Genomic DNA, 24,066 nt, shown 5'->3' on the forward strand with positions numbered 1-24,066 from the left:
GCCAGCAATGGGGAGCTGGGGACCAGAGGCTAGGCACGTGGGCCACAGTTGCCACCCAGCAGGGCCATGAGCTTGGGATGGGTCCTCTCCTTTTACGTCAGACTGGATTCAGGCACCCACTCCCTGGACCAGGCAGCCTGGAAGTGACTGGTGCAATATAGACCACAGGTAGTGTCCCTTTCAGTGATAAGGCAAAAAAAAAAAAAAAAAAAAAAAAACAGACAAAGAAGAGACCAGTGTACAGGATGGGTGTGAGGGAGATAAGAGAACACATGCCAGCCTAGTGGCTGCACACTTTTCTTGGATGTCCCATCTATGACAGGACAAAAATTCAAGGATACGGACACCAGTGGGCTGCATGGGGTTCAGAGGACACTGTGCCTATTTCTGAACCGTCAGATTTTTGGAAGCTAAAGGGAGAAAGGCTGAGGGCCTTGAGCCACAGAATAAAGACATGACACTGAGGAGCACCCATAGCATGAGTGAAGCTCCCAGGAGAAGTTCCTAAAGGCCCAGAGCACTGCTGTGCGGCATGGTGTCAGAGGGAGAGCTGAGGAGGTCGTGTGTGAGTGGGAATGAGCAACACTGGCCTCATCCCAGTCCCTCTCCATTTCACAAGGCCTGCTTCCCTCTAGCATTCTCCCTCCTGCCACTCTCACACGTTTCCTCCTTCTCTTTGCTTCTTCTTCCTTACCTATCTCATGCTCCCAATACGGAAGCTGTCAGATGCCAGCTGCCTGTGAGAGATGAGGCCAGCCAAGAGATAAACAGGTGAACAGTCTAGGATGAGGATGAAGACCCAGCTTGGTTTTGTCCTCTCCCCTCTTCCAGGCATCAGGTACAACGCCACCATGGACGAGAGGCGGTACATGCCGCGGGCACATCTGGACGAGGGTGGAGACCAGTTCACCAACAGGGCTGTCCTTCTCTCCTCTGGCCAGGAGCACTGTCAAAGGATCAACTTCCACGTCCTGGTGAGCAAGCCCTAAGCCTTACAAAAAGGGTACAGAGTGGAAGGGACACCTGCAGGAGAAGCGAGAGCAGCCCCATGGGTGCCAACCCAGATCTGAGCTCCCAGGGGATAGCCAGGTAGCAAGCATGTCCGACCTTGGCCAGTACCCCTCCTCAGGCCTCAGGTAGAAATCCTCATGGCTATACTGCCCACCATACCACAAATCCCTGTCTTTCCAGATGGTCACTCAGGGAAGTGAGTTCATCTGGGAAGATGAAGGGGAGAGTGGACCACCACCCATGGCTAGGAAGGGCAGAATAGCGAGGTGGTAGACTGGATAATGCAGCAGAGGCGTGGGCACATGGCCAGTGGTATCCCAAGCGAGGTGGTGGTCTGGTGCCCATCACTGAATGAGAAAGAGGTTTTCCATGTGTGTGCTGAGCACATTTCTAGCTGACGCACAGGTGCTTTTAGGCAGCTTGAGTGCCCCAGTCATTTGTCATCCATAGTTAGGACAAACTGAATCTCCTTGCCTTGTTCACATGTTCATTCATTCATTCACTCATTCATTCATTCACTCAACATTATAAGGCCATATCCCAATGGTTGGGCTACACTCAGAGGTTTCTAGACTATTCCTTGCTGGGAAAAGAAAGTCAGGCAAACAGGTGGGTTTTTATCTGGGCATGTTAGTACATGCCTGTCGTCCCAGCACTCAGCAGGCTGAGGCAGGAAGCTTGTGTTTGGGTCCAGGCTGGGCTATAAGGTGAAACAAAAACAAAACAAAGAGAAAAAAAACCAGTTAAGTACCTTCAGTGCCATGGGCAAGGCTGATGAAACAAATCTGAAGGGGGGAGGAAGGTGCCTGCCAGGCTTCCTAGAGAACGAAAAGCATCTGAGCTACCAGACTTGAGCCTTGAAGAAAAGACAGGACTATGGTGAAACTTCAGGACACCAAACTGGCATAGGCTTTTCTACCTGGCACACACTTTTCACCTGCAGACCTCGGCAGGAGCCATTGTCCACTTGGGGGCTTACCCTGAGGTCCACAGGCTGCTGCCCTCCCAGCTTAGAGGGCGGGACTTCTATGCGCTCTCTCCTCTCTGAACTCTGCCCTCCTCTCCCCACAGGACACTGCCGACTACGTGAAGCCAGTGACCTTCTCTGTGGAGTACTCCCTGGAGGACCCTGACTATGGCCCAATACTAGACAATGGCTGGCCCACTACCCTCAGAGTGTCGGTGCGTCCTGCCCCTCTGCCACACGCCCACTCCAGACCTTTGGGAACCCTTCCCTCACCCTCCTGCCTCTTGTCCCCAGAGACCCACAGCTAGGACAAGCCTCCTTTGGGCAGTTCCCATGTCCTCTGCACAGGGAAGCACTGAGGGGACATGAGGAAACACAGTGGCCCAGAACAGACCCGTGACCTCTGGTTCTCGCCTCCCCCATTTTCAGAAGAGGACTCAGTGGCTTTGAGTTTGCTCTTGTGTTTGTTGAGTGACTTAATTCAGTGATGGGCTCTCCCTGCCTACTACTTCAAAGCAAAGCCTTCTCTTTGCCAGGGGCAGTAACCCTGCCCCTCGATATCTTCTGGCCTCCAGCTCTAGGGGCACTTGGATCCTCTGTTAATAACTTGGGGTGCTTGTTCCCTGAAGAGTCCACTCAAGAAGGTCTCTCCATTTCTGTCTTAAGTGGGTTGGGAGAGCAGGCGGGATTTAGAGAAGGCGGCATTGGATCCTAAGCATTAGAAAAAGGGCTTAATTACGTCAAGGCCACTCAGAAACCTAGAGCTTCTGAGGCACCCAAGCAAAGTCCTGGCCACAGCCTCAAAGTCACTCAAGTGCTTGCTTGGATTTCTCCAGCTCTGTGATAGGACTATAGCGTCTGCAGCAGGTTTGGACTGACCCACCCACACTCCCACAGCCCCTTCCACCCTGCACAGCCCCTCCCACCCTGCACAGCCCCTCCCACCCTGCACAGCCCCTCCCATCCTCCACAGCCCCTCCCATCCTCCACAGCCCCTCCCACCCTGCACACCCTTCCAGCCCTCCCCACAACAGCCATCTTCCCTCAGCCCCTCCCAGCCTCCTGCCAAGCTGGTCCCTTGTCCCTTTCCTCCTTTGTGAGTCACTGGGCTTGAGTGGGGGGAGAGGCGGGGCGGGCGGGGAAGCTGTCTGTTCCCAATCACTGGCTTGCCGAACACTGTAATTACAAAGCCTGTATGGCAAGGGAATGAGTGCACGCTGCTTACCCATGAAGCCTGTGAGGCAGATTCACATGCAGTCCCCCATGCCAGGGCCCTGATGCCCCCAGCATCCTAAAGCCAGGTAGAGATGGAGGACACGAGCCACCCTAGATAGTGGTCAGGGAACTTCCTGCCGGAGGTGGCTTTGGGCTTGGTTTTAAAGGACAAACTAAACCCAGGGCTGCAAATCTGGCGGTGAGGGTACCTGCTTTAACGCCTGGAGAGCTGGCTGTGTCTCCAGGGTAGGGGAGTGAGAGAAAACGAGGTAAAGGTGAAAGACAGAGCCAGAAAGAGTCATGAGTGTGTTTTGGCAGTACCACCTGAATCCTGGGATTACCGGACTAGACCTAGTATGTGGGACGCTGAGGGGTGGAGGATGTGGCTTCGTTGATTGAGTGCTTGCCTGGCACGCTCAGCGCCCTGGGTTCCCTCTCCGGCATGGCATAAACTGTGTAACAGCACCCGCCTGCAATCCCAGCACTCAAGAGGTGAAGGCAAGAGGCCCAGACGTTCAAGGTCATTGTCAGCTACATAGCAAATTCAAGACCAGCTGAGACTGCATAGCACTCTGTGTTGAGCCAATCTGTGACACGGGTTGCAGTAGCCACGTCCCCCCATCACCTGGCTAGAACTTCTGGGGATTGGCTCGGCCCTCCGCAAGTTTCCCAAATGGCTGACTGGAGACTTGAGCCACCAGGGCCCTGGCCTGGGCTTAGTGAAGTGTATACAGTGTCTTTGTAGACTGGATCCCTTTAATAACGTGTCTAAACTGAGGGCCCAGTCTGTCTTAAGAAGAGCTAAGAGACCAGGTCCTCCTGTCCCCGCCCTGACATAAACTCCACCGCTCCACCACCAAGACTGCATCCGTGCTAATGGCCTTGACTGCCACTGATGCACTGAGCCTGGGCTTCAGTACCCAGGCCCTACCCACAGGGCACACCCCCATGCTACACACACACACACACACACACACACACACACACACACACACACACACACACAAGGCAAGCTTCTGAACTGTATGTTAGGGTTCTGAATGCATGGTGCTATATCCAACCTTCCAGACAACACCCCAGGCCCCTCCCTCGGGCCCAAGAGCTTCTAGGTCCTAGTGACCCCTCCTCTGAGACCTTAGGCAAGCCAATGGCATCCTCATCCCTCCCAAGTGTTGCAGCCACTTCCCTGGTGTCTCTGCCTCTAGCCTGGCCTCTCCCAGTCCATCCTCCCATCTCCCTCAGCCTGCTTATCTAGCAGGGCTCCTGTTAAGGCACAAGGGATGACCCAAGGCCATGCAGGAACTGACGGCTGTGTGTCTTTTCCTCTGCTCTGCCTGGCCTCTCTCTGCATGGCGCTGAACTGTGGAGTCATGTCCCTACATTCTTCAGCCTCAGAACCTTTGGAATATCCCAGCCTTCTCTTGGATTTCCCACTCCTCCCTCCTCCCGCTGCATCCAGCCCGCTGGGTCGTGCTTCAGAGCTCTGACCCACTGTCACCACCTTGACATTTCCTCCAAATGCCCACAGACCCAAAGACCTAATCCTCCTCCTGCCTCTTCTGGTCCCAGTGTTTCTGCTTCTTTGCACATTTCACCCTACCGCGGTTTGTCCGCATGTCAGTCAGCCCCACAATCTGAGAGCAGAGGCTGCATCTCTCTCAGCCTACGTCTCCAATATTACGCTCCTTATACACAACAGATGGGCAGTTCCTGTTGACTGGAACTGTGCTGCTGGGTGAGGGAGCCTGTGCTGCCAGCCTGGCTGAGCTCTCTCTCTCTCTCAGAGCCCTGTCTGGCGTGTAGTGACAAAGGCTGGGGGGGGCGGGGGAATGCTGGATTCTAGCATTAGGGGCCATGGTCCTCTCTCCAGGCACCCACACTGGCTCTCCTTGCAGGTGCCCTTCTGGAACGGCTGTAATGAGGATGAGCACTGTGTCCCTGACCTTGTACTGGATGCTCGGAGTGACCTGCCCACTGCCTTGTGAGTGACTCCTTGACCCATACGCCTTGACGCCTCTCTGCTGATGGCCTAGACTGCCCTGGTGCAGCCGTTTCACAGGCAGCATGGTTCTGATACTCATAGAGCCTGAGATTCTAACTCCCTCAGGCAAGTCCCCTCTCCTCTGCTAGCCTCAGTTGCTCTGTTGAAATGAGCATCGAGACGGGGTTTCTCTGTGTGAATTCTGGCTGTCCTGGACTCACTTTGTAGATCAGGCTGGCTTTGAACTCACAACGTTTGAGAATGGAATTCTTCCACTGGAGCTCAAGCTACTAAGCAGATAGGACTAGAGCCAGGGAGCCAGAGATGTAGCTCAGTGGATAGAGTGCTTGCCTAGCAGGCACAAAGCCCTAGGTTCAAGCCCAAATACAGCATAAAGCACAGGTGATGGCCCATACACGGTGATGGCACTCAGGGAAGTGATCAGAAATCCAAGGCATCCTTGGGAGCTGGTCTACACAAAACCCTCTCAGAAATGGGGGAGGGGAGCTCAGGTGTGATAGCACACACTTTTAATCCCAGCACTTGAGAGATACGAGCTCTCTGTGAGCTCCAGGCCAGCCAGAATAAGATGAGACCTTGTCAAAAAAAAAAAAAGAGGGGGGGCTGCGCAGATGGCTCAGTGGCTATACTTCCAGAGGACCCAGGTTCAATTTCCAGTATATAAATAGGGGCTCACAAACATCTATGACTCTAGTCCCAGGGGATATGATGCCATCTTCTGGCCTCCATGGGCACAAGGCATTCACAGGGGATGCAGATATACATGCAGGCAAAATACATAGAAGTGAATTTAAAAACAAACAAGCAAAGAACAAGAGGAAGCCATAGAAAGCAGAGACAGATGACCCAGAGTCCACCAGCTGAACACCAGGGCTTTCTTTTGTTGTTGTTGTTGTTGGGGTTTTGTTTTGTTTTGTTGGTTTGTTTTGGTTTTTTGAGACAGGGTTTTGGCTGTCTTGGACTCACTTTGTAGACCCAGCTGGCCTCAAACTCACAGTGATCCACCTGCCTCTGCCCCGCGAAGTGCTGGGGTTAAAGGCTTGTGCCATCACACTCAGCTTTCTCGTTCCTCTTATGGAAAGATCCCAGTGCCGGTGAGATAGATGGTTCAGCAGGTACAGATGCTTCTGATCATCTGAGTTTGAGCCCTGGGACTCACATGGTAAAAAAAGAAAACCAACTCCCACAAATTGTCCTCCGACCTCCACACGTCATGGCTGCACACAGCCCCCACAATCCCCTGGAGGAGACAGACTAGCACACCAGGCAACTAGGGTGTCGTGCTCATGAGCACATATTTTTGACTTAGAGAATGAACTTTACAATAATTTTTGTTTAACTGTTATGCAACCAGATAAAATGTAAATAATAGGATGCAGACACCCAACCCAAAGAGCACATCCAACCAGTACAGAAGGATAAAGAAATAAATCTTCTACCTGTCTAGGGAAGTAGTCAAGATTTAGTGCTGAGCTTCCCAGCAGCCAAACCCAAAAGGGAAGTGAAGAGATCAGCCGTGACTAACGAGGTGAAAGGAGAGAGCTGAGCTCAGAGGCAGGTGCAGCCCGTGACTGGAGAGCACATGGTGGGCTGGAAGCACGACCCTCTTTGCAGGCCCCTCTGTCCACCTCCTTCCCTCGGTGGCTGGGTGGCTGTTCCCAAAGGCAGTAGCTAGCCAGGCTCCCCAATCTCACGTCTCTATGCCAATCCTGAGGCTCAGCTCCGCCCCTTCACCCACCCACCCCCACATCTCACCTGCCTGAGAGCTGGCAGCCTCTTCCCGCCACAGGGAGTACTGCCAACGGGTGCTAAGGAGGCCCGCACAGGACTGCTCCAACTACACACTGTCCTTCGACACCACGGTCTTCATCATCGAGAGCACGCGTCGCCGCGTGGCAGTGGAGGCCACGCTGGAGAACAGAGGAGAGAATGCATACAGCACCGTCCTCAACATCTCACAGTCAGAGAACCTGCAGTTTGCCAGCCTCATCCAGAAGGTAGGGCCTCCGCTGCTCACCCAGCAGACCAAGGCCAAGGGCCGAGGAGTAAAGGAGGTACTGACCGAGCTGTGTCCTGCGCCTCCTCTGGGGGGTTCTCAGTGGGTAGTCTACACGTAGGCTACTTGGAAAGCTCCTTCTGGACCTCAGCATGCATCCAGAGCTCGGGATCATGGGTATCAGGGAGTCGGCATCTTTTGAGACAAAGAAGCTGCCACTCTGCTTAGGAGCGGGCATGTGTGTGCCACCAAAGCACTCATGCCTACAAGGATCAGACCCCCATTCCTCCTACCTCCTTGACTCCCAGTATACCTTGTTCATTCATATCTGCATCGTCTGCATACTCTGTGGGCCCGCCTGGGGTTCCCTCCACTTGTGTGCTGCTCCCTCACAATCCTCTGCTTCACGCTGACACTAAATACACGTTCAACACAGAATCCTTGGGAGGAAGTGGCAGTATGGCCGGGGAGGGGGTTATCTCCATTTTACAAGGGAAGACTGAGGCATGGAGAGAGCTGAGGTGGCTGACGAGGACCACAACAGCTAGTTAGTGAGTGCGAAGTCCATAGCAGTCACCCCTCTGGACTGTATTTCATGACAGAGCTCTGAGGAGCATCAGCTCTTTGCATGTCTTTTCCCAAGGAGGCCCTCCGCCATACATTGCTCCCTGGCACCTGTGTATTCTCTAAGGATGACATAACAGGCAGACAGTTCCAACACTGAAGACTTGCGTCGCAAGCACGGGGCCCTGAATCCGGTCCCCAGAGCTCACATGTGAAAATCAGGCACTTGTAGCTCCAGCACTGGGGAGGTGGAGACGGGAGGATGCCTGGGGCCAAATTAGCTCCATGCCAAAGAGAAACCCTGACTGAAAAGACGAGGCGGATGGCTCCCAAGAGATGATTCACAAGGTTGTCTTCTGGCTACCACAAGCATGCGCACGCACATACGCCTGCCACTCATGCACTCACATACCCACATGAGGAAAATCTCAAACTTTCTGAGGACATGTCCCTGTCTCAGACACATCTTCCCTGGCATTCCTCCAAGCTGGGCAGCACATAAGTGACTAGAAGTCCCTAAACTCACAGCGATCTGCCTGCCGCTGCCTCCCAGGTGCTGGGATTTAAAGCGTGTGCCACCACCGCCTGGGCCAAGTCTAATTTCTTATAGCACCCAGGACCAGCATCCCAGGGGTGGCAGTACGCATCATTGGCTGGGCACTCACACATCAATCACTAATGAAAAAAAGGGACTGCAGACATGCCTACAAGCTGATCCTACGGACACATCTTCTCTACAGAATAGTCTCTTCCCAGATGACTCTAGCCTGTGTCGAGTCGACATAAAACTAGGCGGCACACCAGCACATGCACTACTGTGCAGACCCGTGCCCAGGTTGCACATGACGCACACTCGTGCTCACATGTGGGTATGACAGGCATAGATGAGTGCCTGCATCTGATTCTGAATCAAGCCCTGCCTCAGAGGGATCATCGCAGAGCTGTGGGGAGAGCCCCGCCACTGGCTGTTTTTCTGGGCCACAAATAATATCCATTACTTTTCTCTTTGCTGTGATCCAGCCCTGGACAAAAGCAACTTAAAGGAGGAGGAGGAGGTTACTTTGGCTCACGGTTTAATGGTACCGTCATCCACCATGGCAGGCTGACGGGGGTGGGGGATGGGGCGGGAGGATGAATGCTAGAGTTCAGCCTGTTTTCTCCTTTTATATCCAGTCTGAGACCCTAGAACATGGAATAGTGCTGTCCACACAGCATTGCTGGAGACCAGGCAATATAATTCCAAGGCTTCAGGGTTTCCCTTGGGTGGGTGGGGGTGTGGGGTGCTGCATGGCCACTCAGAGGGCCTCAGGATCTGAGGAGACAGGGAGATCAGAGCCTGGGGAGTGGCTTCCAACCTTTAAGTGGACCAAATGTCCATCCCAGCCTAGCCACTGTCCACAGCCTGTGTGAGGTGTAGACTTCAGAGACCCTCTTGCAGCTAGCCAATTCCCCAGCCACAAGGGGACAATCAGTGAACACCCAAGCACTTACCGACCAACCTGGCCTTCGAGCAAGGCCCTGTCCTGTGAGACCTCATGCCTGTAGTGTGAACCAACTATGCCTGGCCTCAGCCTCGGGGGAAAGTGGCATTCCAGATGTTTAATTCCCATGGCCGGTGGTGAGGTGGGCTCTGGGGTGGGGCAAAAGGCTGGCTGTGGTGAGCTTGTAGACCCAGGACTGGAGCCTTCCTGATCACTGCCTTGCCCATGCCAGGATGATTCAGACAACAGCATCGAGTGCGTGAACGAGGAGAGGCGGCTACACAAGAAAGTCTGCAACGTCAGCTACCCCTTCTTCAGGGCCAAGGCCAAGGTAGAGTCTGGGGGGGGTGGGCAGCAGGGAAGGACAGAAACTGGGACCCAGAGAACAGGGAGCAAACAGAGGCCTAGGGAACAGGAGGAGGTGTGGGGGTGCTTCTAAGTATAGTTTCTTGCTGGGCCTGTAGCTCAGTTTAATAGAGCACCTGTCTAGCATGCACGAAGTCCTGTACAGGTGGGGCACACCTGCAACTCCAGCACTCATGAGGTGGAGACAGATGGTTAGAGTTTAAGTCTACCTTCAGCTACACAGCAACTTTGAGGCCATCCTGGGCTACGAGACACTGTCTCAAAAAAAGGGAGAGAGGAACATCCCCGGAGGGAACTGCTGTCTTTACACCCATGGTGGTTGGAAGTTCTACAGCACCCTCCCCCTCCCTCCCTCCCTGTCTCCCTCTGTGGGGTTGCTGGGGGTGGTAAGGCAAAAGCAGACCAGAACCGGCACACCTCCAGTGCCCCCACTCTTCTCCACAGGTGGCTTTCCGACTGGACTTCGAGTTCAGCAAGTCTGTGTTTCTGCACCATCTTCAGATCCAGCTGGGTGCCGGCAGGTCAGGCCTGCTCCCCACCACACACACACACACACACACACACACACACACACACACATCCTGTGCTCCCCTATTGCCACTGGATCCCACCAGCAAACCTGTTCCCTGACCCAAGCTTAGCGGAGGGGCCCGAGGGACTGCACCCCTACTATCCTGAGGCTTACTAGCTGTCCCTTAACCTGTAGAGAGAGCTTTAGGCAGCAGCCAGTTAGAAGCTCTTCAGGCCTAGCAGTCCACAGAGCGTCCCCTCACAGCCAGCAGAGACTGTGTGGGGCCCCCGACAACACAGCACGCAAACAGGACAACAGGGAGCTGGACCCTTAACCCCACTGCTCATCCGAGGCCCCTCCTGTCCTGGTTGCCTCGCTCTGTATTCGTTACTTCCTTGTTGCTGTAACAAAACGCCTGACACAGGGAACTAAAGGGAAGCAAAGGGGGAGGGGCTTGAGGAAGTATTATGGGGGCTGTGCTTCAGGCAGCTGGTCCCATGGCATCTGCAGCCAGGATGCAGAGGTTAAGTCTGTGCTCAGCTCTTTTTATTCAGTCTGAGAGCCCAGCCCAGGGGATGGCGCCGCCCACATTCAAGGTGGGTCTTCCCACCTCAGTTAAGCCAGTCTAGACAGAGGTGACTGTCCATCTTGTCTGGCCAATGTTAATATGAACCACCACACTCGCCTTGAGCACTGCGCCATTTTTAAGAGAACTTTTCTTCCGCTGTGTGATTTGTATATCTATCCCTCAGGCCTCTTGAAGGTGGCTTGCCCCAGGTTGACTCCTGAATCTCCCTGGGCCAGTTTCCTTTCTCACAGAATCCCTTCTATGTGAGACGGAGGGAGAGAGGGAGGGAGGACAGGCTGGTTTCTGTCTGGTCAGGAGCCAAAATCCTTCTCTTAGAGGTAAACCTCCAGGCAAACTGAATATTAGTGTTTTCGTCCCGAGTCACAGGTGGGCTGGGGAACCCCGGACACAGCCAGTGTTGGCCACAAGCTATCCTTAAACAAACCCTACACATCCACAGACACCTCACTTGACACACAGCTGAGTTTGTGAAGGGTCTCGGTATGTTGAACCCTCCTGGCTCCTCCCTGGGGCAGAACGCCCTCTTCTCATGGAGAGTGGACACACTTGCACAGCAGTGGTCACGGGATGGGCAAGAAAGAGGCATGGATGCCAGTCTCTTTCTGGGGACCCCTTTTCTAGCCCCACTTGTTATCCTGGAGAGTAGACCTTAGCTGACATACAAGCTGAAATTGAGAGTTTGACCTCTGTGGGTACCTGCCTGGCATTTGAACACTCACTGTTAAATGAAAGTACTATGCTCCCTCCAGGGGGCTCTAAGCAGCACCCATTGGCTTCTCCTGGCACAGTTACCCATTGTCTTTCAGAGGAACGGGGATCAGTGAGGCCCCCCACAGTGAACCCCACGATTCTTCCCAGGGCAGAGTAGGTAGCTGTCCTCAAGGGTCATCTTTCTCCCCACCTCTAGCCCTTCCTCATCTTCAGCGCAGCAGCTGGGAGGCTTATCAAGAAGGTGGCACAGCCAGGCAGTGACTATAAACTACCCAAAGGCCTCCCTGGTGGCTTGGCCACAGAGAGAGCTGGCACCCATCCCCACCTACTGGCTCAACCTCTGGGAGACACCTCAGCTTTCCTTGACAGCCTGATCATAACCCAGCAGCCTCAAAAGCCAGCACATCTTCCCTTTAGTTTCTAGAGTCCCTGTGCCAGTGTCCTCTCTGATCCCAACTTCCCTTGTAGTGACAGTCACGAGCAGGACAGCACCATAGATGACAACATGGCCCTCCTTCGATTCCACCTCAAATATGAAGCGGATGTCCTCTTTACCAGGTGGGTTAGCTATGTATCTGAGAAGGGGAGATGGGGGGTAGGAGCAGAAGAGGATGGAAGTGGACTGAGCTAGCAGGGATAAGCATGAAGGTGGGCAATAAGATAAGTGAAAACCAGAGCTCTTCAAAGTCTATCTGGCAGGCCGGAGAGCTGGCTTGGTGGTTAGGAGCACATGCTGGTCTTCTGGAGGACCTAGGTTCAGTTCCCGGTACCCACAATCAGATGGCTCACAGCCACCGGTACTCTGGTCCCAGCAGATCTGATATCCTCTTCTGAATTCTGTAGGCACTGCATTCACATAAGCACACACAGACAGACGCATGTGTACACGTACTTTAAAATAAAAATAAATCTCTATTTTTAGATCAATCTGGGTGGGGCCCATGAAGCGGCTCTAGCAACCTGAGTCCAATTCCTAGAAGCAGAGGCAGGAGAATCATCTAGAAACCCATGGGCTACCTAGCCTGGAGTATACAGTACCGCAGAAACGGGTACAGCAGAAGGCCAGACCTAACTCCCAAAAGTCTGGGGAGTAGTAGAGTGCTGGCCAAGCATGCGTAAATCCCCATTCCATCTATAGCACCATATAAACCAGACATAACCATAATCCCAGCCTCAGATCCCAACATACTAGGGGTGAAGGCAAGAGCATCAGAAGTTCAGGGTATCCTTAGCTACATAGGGATCCAGCCTGTGCTACATGAGACTCTGTCTCCAATTTAAGAAAAAAAAAAAAAAAAAAAGGAAGGATGGATGGAAGAGAGGAAGGGATGGAGGAAGGAGGGCGAGAGGCAGGGAGAGAAGGCGGGAGGGGGGGTACTTAATCTGTTCTGATTACCACTGCACCAGCAATCTCCAACAGCATCACTTGTTACTGAGAAGGAACTCAGGGCCCAGGCCAGACTGTACTTGACCTTTCACTCCCTCTTAGAGGAGCTTATCCACTGGAAGTCCCCAGCCACCAGCAACAGAGAAAAGAGGCCATAACAGAAGCATGAGATGGTAGGGCGCCAGAAGGCAAGACTGGAAAAAAAAAAAAAAAAAGCAAAAAAGCAAAAAAACCCAAAAAACAAAAACAAAACCGTGCGGTGAACGGAGAGAGGCACTCACAGGGCAGACAGCAGTCTCTGCCCCAGCACTCATTTCCTCCAAGACTCTGAATCCTCAACACAGCGCCCCTAGCGGCTGCATAAGACACAGGGTCCCGGGAAGCGGACAGAAGCCTGTTCCTCTGGTCCGCTTTGACTCTGCCCATACACGGTTTTTCCTTCGCCTCTGCAGGAGCAGCAGCCTGAGCCACTACGAAGTCAAAACCAACAGCTCCCTGGAGAGATATGACGGCTTTGGGCCTCCCTTCAACTGTGTTTTCAAGGTAAGGCTGGAGGGCACCTGGGAATGAGTGAAGAGGCAGAACTGAGAAGCCCACGCCCATTCGTTAGAATCTAGATCACTGCAGGCCGGAGCTCAGCCTCGGCTCTGCCACCAGCTCGCTGTACGGCTTGTAGAAAATTACTTCCCCTCTCTGGGCTTCATCTGAAAGACATCCAGGCTAGAATGGATTATTAGCATGTACCAAAAAGATTTTAAGAGAGGGGCAGTGGTGGCGCAGACCTTTAATCCCAGCACTCAGAAGGCAGAGGCAGACCGATCTCTGAGTCTGAGGAAAGTCTGGTCTACAGAGCTAGTCTAGGGCTACACAGAGAAACCCTATCTTGGATAACCAAATTAAATTAAATTAAATATAAAGGCTGCCTCTAATCCCAGCACTTGGGAGGCAGAGGCAAGCAGATTGCTGTGAGTTTGAGGCCACCCTGGTCTACAAAGCAAGTCCAGGTCGAAAACAAAACAAAATTAAATATAACAAACAGCAGTTTAAACATCCAAGGATTACTTTTCTCAAAAACAAAAACAAAACTGGAGTCGTTCAAGAATTTTAACAACATTGCAGACAGGAGATGGCCAGCTTCATCTCTGAGCCCAAGATGGCTGCAGCTTTACCCATCACACTTTCAGCAGGCTGCAAGGAAACCGAGAGGAGCTGGCTCCTTCCTGCTAAGATGCTTCCCTGGGGGATGCCATCTCACAGCTACCTCTACTGTCCACAGCCCGGTGTGTAGCTGTGAGGGAAGCTGGGAGAGCTGGCTTTTGACTCTTGCTTCTGTCACTAAGTGAGGAAGCAGAATAACAGCAAAGAAGCAGCTGAGCAGCCTCTGCCACAGAGTACTCCAGGTTTCCCTCACCCCTCAAAACAGCATCCGCTTCTCTGAAGCTGTGTGAGGGCTGGAGTAGGTTGATGGCTAGAAACAGGGCTTCACCCTGAGACCCTCATGGTTTGCCTTGCTCAAGGCCACACAGCTAACGGGGGAGGGGGCTCAGAGCCCTACACCTCAGCCTCCAAGACCCCAAACGTGGTCCCAGCAGGAAGACAACACATACTCACTTAGACACCCGTCCCTGATTAGTGACCGCAGCACGTCCACTCCTGGTCTCCACCACCTAGTCTTCCCCCTGACAAGAAGACTCTGTGGTCCAGCCTTGGTGCCCTCAGAACACATTCCAGGGTCACAGGACCCATCCTTTCAGTGCTGGCTTGCTCCCATAATGCAAACACGCGGGGCCTGCTGAGGCCTGTCCTCAGGGCTGTCTGGTCCCTGTCCCTCTGGCTGCAGGTACAGAACCTAGGCCTTTTCCCCATCCACGGGGTGATGATGAAGATCACCGTACCCATCGCCACCAGGGGTGGCAACCGCCTGCTGATGCTGCGGGAATTCTTCACGGACCAGGTAGCTGTGTTCCCTAAGGACCAACTAGGGAGAGAAGGAAACAGCAAACCCCTAAGCAACGCCCCTCCATCAAGGTGTTCCCTGGGTATGGGGTCTGTCTGGGTGGAGGAAGAAAAAGAGGATCTGGGGGTGAGGCTCAGGGTTGTGTGTATGTGTGTGTATGTACACCCTCCATGCAGGTCAATACATCCTGTAACATCTGGGGGAACAGCACAGAGTACCGGAGTGCCCCAACTGAAGAAGACCTGAGCCATGCCCCACAGAGGGTAAGTGTCTCCAAACCAAGAGCCAAACGGTGAGGTCAGAGTGCCTCCCCCCTTCCAGGGGCTTCTCTCTTAGCCAAGCATGTACCAATAAGAGTTTAATGAGGAGTGAGTGGCCATCAGTGAGATGGCCCATGGGATAAAGTACCGTGTCACCAAGCTGACCACTTGTGCACCATCCCTGGAACAGACACACACACATGTGTCTTTTAAAATGTAACTTAGAAACATATTATTGATCTGGAGTTGGGAAGAAGGGTTTATCAGGAGTGTTAAGAGGGCAGGAGAGGGAAACAGTGTGTGACTATGAGCCAATATGTTGTGTACATGCTGTAAAGGTCATAATGAAACCCAGTGTAATACATAGCTTATGCATGCTAGTGATATAGCTCAGGCTGTCCAGGGACTCACGGTGTACACTAGGCTGACCTCAAACTCACTAGGCTGCCTCTGCCTCCCAAGTGCTGGAATTAAAGAAGGGGGCGGAAAGAGGGACTGAATTCCTATGCGTGCTCAGCGCTCTGTTCAATGCCTTATCTCTCATTTCTCGAGACAAATTTCTTATGTGAAGCACGTGTGTGTGTGTGTGTGTGTGTGTGTGTGTAGGTGTACATGTACTATGGCACCCAGGTGGAGGTCAGAGGACAGCTTTCCATTATGTGGATCCCAGGGTTCAAACCCAGGTCATCAGATTTGGCCACTGAGCAATCCTGCCAGCCCCCCACACAGCAGTTTTGAAGCTGAGCTTCACCCACGATTTGACCTTGGTAGCTTTGGGAGGGCACAAGACCACCTCAGAAATAACTTTACCCTAATAAAGTCCAACTGCTCCAAGACTGTCCATCCACCTTTGTCACTTTTCCCACACAATCTTTACAAGTTGCTTTTGTCGTATCACTCTGGCTCCGGCCACAGGGCAGTGGCGGCAGAATGGATGGCAGGGCCGTCAGAATTAGCTTGATCCTGACTTTAAAGGATATGGCACTTGCTCTGGGTATTGCGTGAGTGTACACATGGATGGAGAGAGGCTCAATGACTGATTGGTTGGTTGGTTAAGATGCTCTTGGAAGTCTGCATCAGGAAGTCTGCCTCCTTGCATTACTTTTCTGCATCTACCATGGTGACAGTGTCATTTATCTTCTCACCTGCAGATACGGCAATAATGCCAAATCCTTACTGTTGAGTTCTGTTCCTGGGACACTCACTGGTCATTATGCACAGCTTCAAAAGGAACTTCAAATATAGCCCTCCTTGATTTGTCTCTCACGGGTCCCTCACGTTCTCACACACATCTCCATCCTTGTTCTGGTCATGTGCTTCCCTCTCCCAGTTGGTCCAGCCTTGGGTCTGTCTGATGGCCCAACCTCCTGCTCACATTCTAGGTCACAGGCCTTGTCCCCCCAAGCTCCCTGGTTACCCTGGCAACTCTCTTCCAGAATCACAGCAATTCCGACGTGGTCTTCATCGTCTGCAATGTGAGGCTGGCCCCTAACCAGGAGATCGGCTTCTACCTGGTGGGGAACTTGTGGCTGAGGTCCCTGAAAGCAGTAAGTTAGACCCCCCCGCCCCCATCCAGCAGGGCTGAAAGAAAGGGAGGAGGAGGCTGTGGGGAGCCTCCAACTGGGGCTACCTGGGAGGGACAAGGCTCCCAGAGCTGCCTCTGAGGAGACCCTGGTTGTAAAGCTCAAGTACAGGTCGATGAAGATCACAGTCAACGCGGCCTTGCAGAGACAGTTTCACAGCCCCTTCATCTTCCGAGAGGAGGACCCCAGCCGCCAGGTGAGCCCCAGGGAGCTCTCCTCTCTGGAAATGGGGTGGTGGGGAGAGACCAAGGTGGGATCTGGAAGATACTCTCTGTGAACGCATGAGGACCTGAGTTCCATGCCCAAAATCCAGAAAAAAAAAGCCAAGTGTGGCGGTTTGTAACCCTAGCATTCGGGCAGTAAAGACAGTTCACCAGCTAGTCTAGCTCCAGGCCAATGCGACACTGTCTTGTTTTGTTTTGGTTTTTCAAGACAGGGTCTGTCTGTGTAGCCTTGGCTGTCCTGGACTCACTTTATAGACCAGACTGTCCTCGAACTCACAGTGATCCGCCTGCCTCTGCCTCCCGAGTGTTGGGATTAAAGGGGCGCGACACCACGCCCGGCCTCAAGACACTGTCTTAAAAAGCATGCATGCACACACACAAACGCATGCACACACACAGGCATACATGCCCTAGCGTTGCACACGTGCCTGGAGCCTCAGCTCTAGTGTAGTGTCAGCAATACTGGATGGGGTGGGAGTGGGGGTTGAGGCTTCAGTGCTGGGCTCCTTTTTAACTACAAAAAATCACATAAGCCCAGATTACCTTGACTTCAAGGTAGTGGAAAGGAGGTGAGTGAGACTCAGGGGAGATAGCCGTAGCCTGTCTTAACCAAGCTGAGTCTTAAGAGAAAAACCAGGTCTTGTGGCAACAAAGCAGCTGGGCATAGGACTTTGCTGCCCCCCACTGGCCATATCTCAGAAATGCTCACCTGAGCTGTAGGCTCTTGTCCCCTCACTAACACATCTAGGGGGAGAAGCTAGATTACAAACAGGCAAGATTATTAAGGGGACGAGGGAGGTGCAGGGAGGGGAAATGGCTTTAGCAAAGGGACACCATCAGACCCAATTTCAATGAGGTGCAGCCTTCTAGGCACAGGCAATCAGGCGCCAAACCTAGAAGCTGTGCTCAGTTCTCCTACGGAACTGTGGAAAGTGAGGCCTCCAGGGTAGAGTTAGTTCCACATCCTGGAGGTCTGGCCCACCCGGGGGCCCCAGCCTAAGCCCTGTGTCCCCTGCCACCTCTGCCTCCCCGAGGGAGTGGGCACTAGCGGCCTCCTTTGCATCCATGTGTTCATGCATTCTGCATCTGATGGGCATCCATCCCTCTTCCTATGGCTTAGACAGTGGAGCACAGTGGCAATCGACCAGGAGGGCAGTGCAGGAAACACAATGGCACTGAGGGAAGGAGAGGCACAGTGTGTCCAGGAACAACATTCTGGAGACGGCCCTGTGAAGTAAATCTTCAAAGTCGTGTCAGTTTTCAAGAAAGTGCACACACACACCCTTAACCATGCCTCTCCCCACATTAGTGCGTATGCTTGTTTTTGTTTGTTTTTGTTTTTGTTTTTGTTTTTGTTTTGAGACAGGGTTTCTCTATGTAGCCCTGGCTGTCCTGGAACTCACTCTGTAAACTGGCTGGCCTTGAACTCAAAGATCCTCTTGCCTCTGTCTCCTGAGTGCTGGGATTAAAAGCATGTATCACCACCACCAAGCTGTCTTTTAGGTGAACTTTCTTCCCAGCCCAAGGGTGCCCTCCCCCCCACAAAAAAAATCTGAAGAGTACAAAGGAAGACAGAAGTAGGAGCAAAGTCACAAACATGTGAGTGCCACCTTACTGGAGAAATTCACCAGGCTACTAGTGGCTCCCATGGCACCAACATAACTCTTGGGGGCTCCTCCTTCATTTGAAAAAAAAAAAGCATTTTTTAAAATAACTGTTGGTATGAAGAGGAGTGAAAATAATCCAGGCTGAACTATGTTTTTTTTTTTAACATTTATTTTTCTGTTTAAGAATATGTATGTGGCTGGGCGTGGTGGCCCACACCTTTAACCCCAGCACTCGGGAGACAGAGGCAAGCGAATCACTGAATTTGAGGCCAGTCTGGTCTACAAAGTGAGTCAAGGACAGCCAAGGCTAAAAGAAAAAAGAATGTGTGTGTGTGTGTTCATGTGTGTATATGTTCACACACATGTGTAAAGGTGCTTGTAGAAGCTAGAAGTGGATACCAGATGCCCTGGAGTTGGAGTTACAAGTGGTTGTGACCTGCCCAAAGCAGGTGCTACGAACCAAACTTGGGTCCTCTGCAAGAGCAGTATGCACTTTTAACAGCTATCTCTCAGGCCCAGCTTTTTTCTTTTTCTTTTGTTTGTTTGTTTGAGACAAGTTCTACGTAGTCCTGTCTGTCCTGGAACTCGCTATGTAAACACCACACTGGCCCAAACTCTGCTTCCTTAAGTGCTAGGGTTAAAGGTGTGCACCACCATGTCCGTATTTTTTTTTTTTTTCCTTCCTGTAAATTAAAAGCACTTGAGGGCTTGGTGTGTAGCTCAGTTGGTGGCCTGCTTGCCTAACACACACAAATTCTTAGGTTCAACCCTCAGGATCACGTACATCAAGAGTGGCGGTACACATGTTAATGTCAGCACCTAGGAGGTGGAGACAGAAGGATCCGGAATTCAAGGTCCAGGGCTAGGGAGATGGCTGTTTGTAAAGTGTTTGCCCCACAAGCATTTCGTATGTAAAGCAGCTGGTCAGAGCATGGACACATGTAAACTCACAGCTGGGAAATCAGAGACTGGAGCTTACTGGCCAGGCAGTCTAGCCAAGTCAGCCAGCTCCAGGCTCAGTGAGAGAGCCAGTCTCAAGCCTGTCCTGGTGGAAAGTGACCAAGGAAGACACCCAATGTCAGACTCTTCCCCGTACATGTACGCATGTATATGCACACTCACACACATACACCCATATGTGTGCACTCACACACCCACCCAATAACAAATGATGTTTACAAAGCAGTTCAACGATAACAAGTAAAGAAAAAGGGTTCATGACTTCAAAAGAGAGCAAGGTAGGCACAGAGGAGGGAGTAGGAGAGGAAAAGGAGGGCGGCAATATAATTTTAATTTTAAAAAATTTTTAATTTTTGTTAAAGGTAGCTCAAGATCATCCCTGGTTACATAGCAAGTTTGGGGTCAGTGTGACCCTGCCAAAAAGAAAGAAAAAAAAAGGAAGGAAGGAAGGAAGGGAGGGAGGAAGGAACAGACAATTGAAACAGCTCCCCAGGCTTCCTGTGCACAATCCTGAGTTTCCCAAGTGTCCCTGGGGCTCAGAAACCACACCTGCAACAGATCAACCCTAGGACATTTGGCAGAATGAGGAGCTGCCAGGAGGGCTGACAAAGATTAGCTTGTATGTAGGAGAATCGGGGGGAGGGGGTGGAGCAGACAGCTAATGCCAAAGGGAGCATGGCTCATGAGCCCATACCCCCCTCCCGTTCACCCCGTTAGAGGCCACTGGGCAAAACTAGCTGTTCTGAGACCTTGGCCAGCTGTTCTACTTGTCCCTCCCCACATCTCCCAGAAGAACAGGTGCAGCCCCTCCTGCAGGTGTGCCACCTTCTACCCTGGGCTGCCACCCAAGCCCTGCAGCGATGACAGTATCGCCCTGGCCCTCCCCCCTTGCAGGTCATCTTTGAGATCTCCAAGCAAGAAGACTGGCAGGTCCCCATCTGGATCATCGTGGGAAGCACGCTTGGGGGTCTCTTGCTGCTGGCCCTACTGGTCCTGGCACTGTGGAAGGTGAGGCTCCTGAAGGTAGGGACAGGGACAATACCCCCGTCTGACCTCAAAGTCCTAGGCCCTGTGCTTCTTGTTCCATTCTATCCCTAGGGGCTGGCACTGCCCAGCCTGCTCCAACTGCTTGCCTGTTCCTATGACGCCGTGCCCCTTCCACAGTAGGCAACACTAGTCAGGGCTCGCAGAGGCTACCCACAATACCTTCCAGGCTTGTAGGGTTCCTCTTACCAGAAAAAATAAAACTAGTATTCAGCAATAAAATTGCACAAAATCTTCATCTGTAAACTTCTGGCTAAGAACTCGGGGCTCAATCTCTGTCTGCTTCAGATGAAGTAGGGGAGCTCCAGAGAGGGGTGTTAACTAGAGCTTGGTGACCCAGTTTGACTTCTTGTCTCCTGTCCTAGACTCCACCCATCTGTCTCCAGTTCGGGAGTAGGGGTACTAAGAGTGAGCTGGGGGTATCTAGGGATGGTAGCTTCTTAGGGAGCAAATATGAGGGGCTAGTAGGGGAACAGCAGGAAGTGACACAGCATTGCCTACTCTGTCCACTCCTAAGACTTTCCTCCTTTGCCTTCCTACAGCTTGGGTTCTTTAAAAGCGCCAAACGCAAGAGGGAGCCTGGACTGGGCCCCATCCCCAAAGAGCTGGAGTGAGGGTCCAGTGAGAGCTTCAAGTAGATGGGGGCCAGACACCAGTCCAGGGGTGTGCAGGCCCAGGCCTGTGGCCCCACAGAACCAGAGTGAAGAGGACACCTGTGGACTTTGCATTGAGCTCATCTCTGGAGCGATGGCAACTGATCCCTGTGGGATGGACCTCAAGCCTGTGTTCCAAGCAACTTCTCTACTAGAGGTTGAAATAACCTCCAGTACAGATCCCTATGGACTTAAAGGGACTCCTCCAAGACCCACCAGAAGCCACCAGGGAATCTGCTGCCCCAACACTAAGGTGCTAGGATTTTGTTGTCTTGCCCACTTGAAGAGGAAGCGGGCAAATAGAAGGCCACTGTGCACACTCCATCTGGATCTCTAGTTTCAGGACTCCATGGCCTGGCAGCATGAACTCCCCACCTCTCACCCTTGCACTCGGTTCCCAAGCCACAGCCATCCTTTCTCCACAGACAGACCCCAAAGTTCTCCATGAGCGAACCAGAGTTGTGTGGCTTGAAGTGACAGCTGCAGGCCAGCGGGGAAAACAGACATCTGGGGACTGTGCCAGATGGACAGGTGGGAGCCAGGATGTTGAGTACCTCTCAAACATCAGACAGCAGCCAAGCTCTCCAGCAGGAACCACCACCCACACACTCCCCTCTTGCCTCCCCTGCAGCTCCTCCCAGCTGTTTTGGTTGCTAGGCAACACATGTGAATGGTATATATCCATGGCTCTCCATACTCACTTGTCTTACAGCTGCAGCTTGTCCCTGGCACAAATGCACTGCAGTAGGGAGCCTCTTTTCCTTGCATCAGTGCCTCCCAACACACACACACCTCTCACCCACCCTGTCCCTTGTATCACACACACACACACACACCTCCCACCCACCAATGTGTGAGAGAAGGGCTCCAGTGGGGCACTGTGGAGGAACCCTCTTGGCATGCACTGAACAAAGCCCATGCAAGGCCCCTCAGAACGTTAAACCTCAGAGGCAGACAGACATCTCACCCACCAGCTCTTGGGACAAGCCCTAAGGACAAGGGGCATGCTGGGTGCCCAGCAGAGTAATTTATGCCTTAACCCTTTTGTTGAGATGGAAATGGACATATCCAAGTCATCTGTTCCCCTGTGCAATACAACCTTTACCGTCAGAAATATATTTAAGAAAATGTTCTAAAACGTGTTTTAAAAGTCATTCCACTCTGTGACAGAGCAAGGCTGCACTTGAGGAGGAAAGGGGGGAGGGCATCTGCTGGTATCTCAGCGTTGGGGACAGTCTTGTCCATTGTGTAGCCATCTCTCTCCCAAGACCTACATAGCCTCTCTTGCTGTGATGTCTTTGTGTCTTGGCAGTGGTGCTTTACTTCTCTCACCACCATCACCCACCCTATCTTTGGCCAGATACTTTCCCCCTGGTCCCCCCAGGCTGGGCCTTTAGTGTTGACCCATCCCACCCCAATGCTGACTCGTTCCTCTTTAGAGAGGCTACTCTCCAACCAAAGCATCTCCATGTATTCTCATGCCATTCGCTTTTCACAATCCTAGCAAATAATTTAGAAAGTATTTGGGGTTTTTTGAGAGAGAGAGAGAGAGAGAGAGAGAGAGAGAGAGAGAGAGAGAGAGAGAGAGAGAGAGAGAGAGAGAATTTGTGTGTGTGTGTGTATGCATGCACAAGTACCCAAGTTCAGAAGAGGGCACTGGAGCCATTCTTCACAGCAAAATCAAGACTCCAGCCAGGAATGCTATCTCCCCAGCTTCAGAAAGGCTAAACTGAAAGCCAAAGGTAAACCAGTGAAATTAGACCCTGGACTCCTAAGCCCATACCCCTCTAACAAGTATCGGTGGTCACCCTATGAGTGTGCACACTAGTGAAGAGAGTAAACAAATCCACACTCCGAAACACATTACCTGACTCAACATGTCTTCTCTCTCCAACACTGTCAGATCTCATGAGTGCTGCGATGGAAAACCTGATGTCAACAGGTTGGCATATTTTTGGAAACTGACACCTGTACTATGACGTTAAATGGCTCCAGTCACAACCTCTGGATTCAAAAGCAGACAGCCTCAGGATTCCCATTGTGGCCATGTCCCCTGCCTACCCTCAGACCAACTAAACAGCCAAAAGGCAGATGAATCAGGCCCACTTGTACCTCCTTGGCCTTAAGCCTTTATACTCTTTTTCTTAGTTCTACCTTCCGGAATCTGTCCTTTTTTAAAAATTTATTTATTAAATATGTATACAGTGCTCTGCCTGCATGTGCACCTGTAGGCCAGAAGAGGGCATCAGGTCACACTACAGATGGTTGTGAACCACCATGTGGTTGCTGGGAATTGAACTTGGGACCTTTGAAAGAGCAGGCAGCGCCCTTAGCCACTGAGCCATCTCTCCAGCCCCTGAATCTGTTTATTCTTAAGCAGAAAAGTCCAACCCTGGCCGCAAAGAGCACCTGCACTTCAGTGGGAGCAAAGCCTCATCTAGGAGGCAAGGGCCATGGTCCCTGGGGATTCTGATCCAACGTCGCAGGGATGGGCCAGGGCATCACCTGGTTATCAAAGCCTTTGTGGGTGGCTTATGCTCAGCTGAGCTCCAAGTGGACATGACAGACAGCAAAGCAGGGGATGGGGGAGTTCAGCACAAACAGGTGGCTTTCTGTGAAGAATACTGTGACTGTTTCATGCTCAAGGTTGGTCTCATTAATGCAACCCTAGCCTAATCTGGAATGTCCTGTGGTTATTACAGACCATCTTAAGGGTTGTTTGAGGTAGATTTCACTCCAAGGTCCTGGGAACCCCTGTGACACTGAAAGGGGTTGGGCTCATCTGCTATGACCTGGCGGTGAGATGACAGCCATCATTAGAGCGACACTCCTTCAAGTGCAACCTCAAGTCAACAATGAAATTCCCTTATAATGACACGGCAACAAAACACCTAACATTGTGAAGTGAAGGCAGGAGGATCATCATGTCAAGGTTACCCTTATTTACAAAGCAATGCAAGGAGGACCAGAAATTGAAA

General features: G+C 52.1%; 1 protein-coding gene across 1 annotated transcript in view; it reads left to right on the forward strand.

Moving 5' to 3' along the window:
- The window catches only part of Itga11 (integrin subunit alpha 11), a 92,703-nt gene extending 71,391 nt beyond the window's left edge, over positions 1-21,312 (forward strand). Inside the window, exons 17-30 of the mRNA XM_051156624.1 lie at positions 832-974; positions 2,083-2,193; positions 5,089-5,174; positions 6,985-7,192; positions 9,469-9,567; positions 10,047-10,123; positions 11,882-11,971; positions 13,253-13,343; positions 14,641-14,754; positions 14,934-15,020; positions 16,454-16,564; positions 16,701-16,796; positions 20,286-20,399; positions 20,978-21,312. Of these exons, the coding sequence (XP_051012581.1) occupies positions 832-974; positions 2,083-2,193; positions 5,089-5,174; positions 6,985-7,192; positions 9,469-9,567; positions 10,047-10,123; positions 11,882-11,971; positions 13,253-13,343; positions 14,641-14,754; positions 14,934-15,020; positions 16,454-16,564; positions 16,701-16,796; positions 20,286-20,399; positions 20,978-21,049 (1,499 nt within the window). The 3' untranslated portion in view covers positions 21,050-21,312. The remainder of the gene's footprint in view (positions 1-831; positions 975-2,082; positions 2,194-5,088; positions 5,175-6,984; positions 7,193-9,468; positions 9,568-10,046; positions 10,124-11,881; positions 11,972-13,252; positions 13,344-14,640; positions 14,755-14,933; positions 15,021-16,453; positions 16,565-16,700; positions 16,797-20,285; positions 20,400-20,977) is intronic.
- Positions 21,313-24,066: the final 2,754 nt, after the last annotated feature.

This window comes from Acomys russatus, chromosome 14 (assembly GCF_903995435.1).
Source record: "Acomys russatus chromosome 14, mAcoRus1.1, whole genome shotgun sequence".
NCBI classification, from domain to species: domain Eukaryota; kingdom Metazoa; phylum Chordata; class Mammalia; order Rodentia; family Muridae; genus Acomys; species Acomys russatus.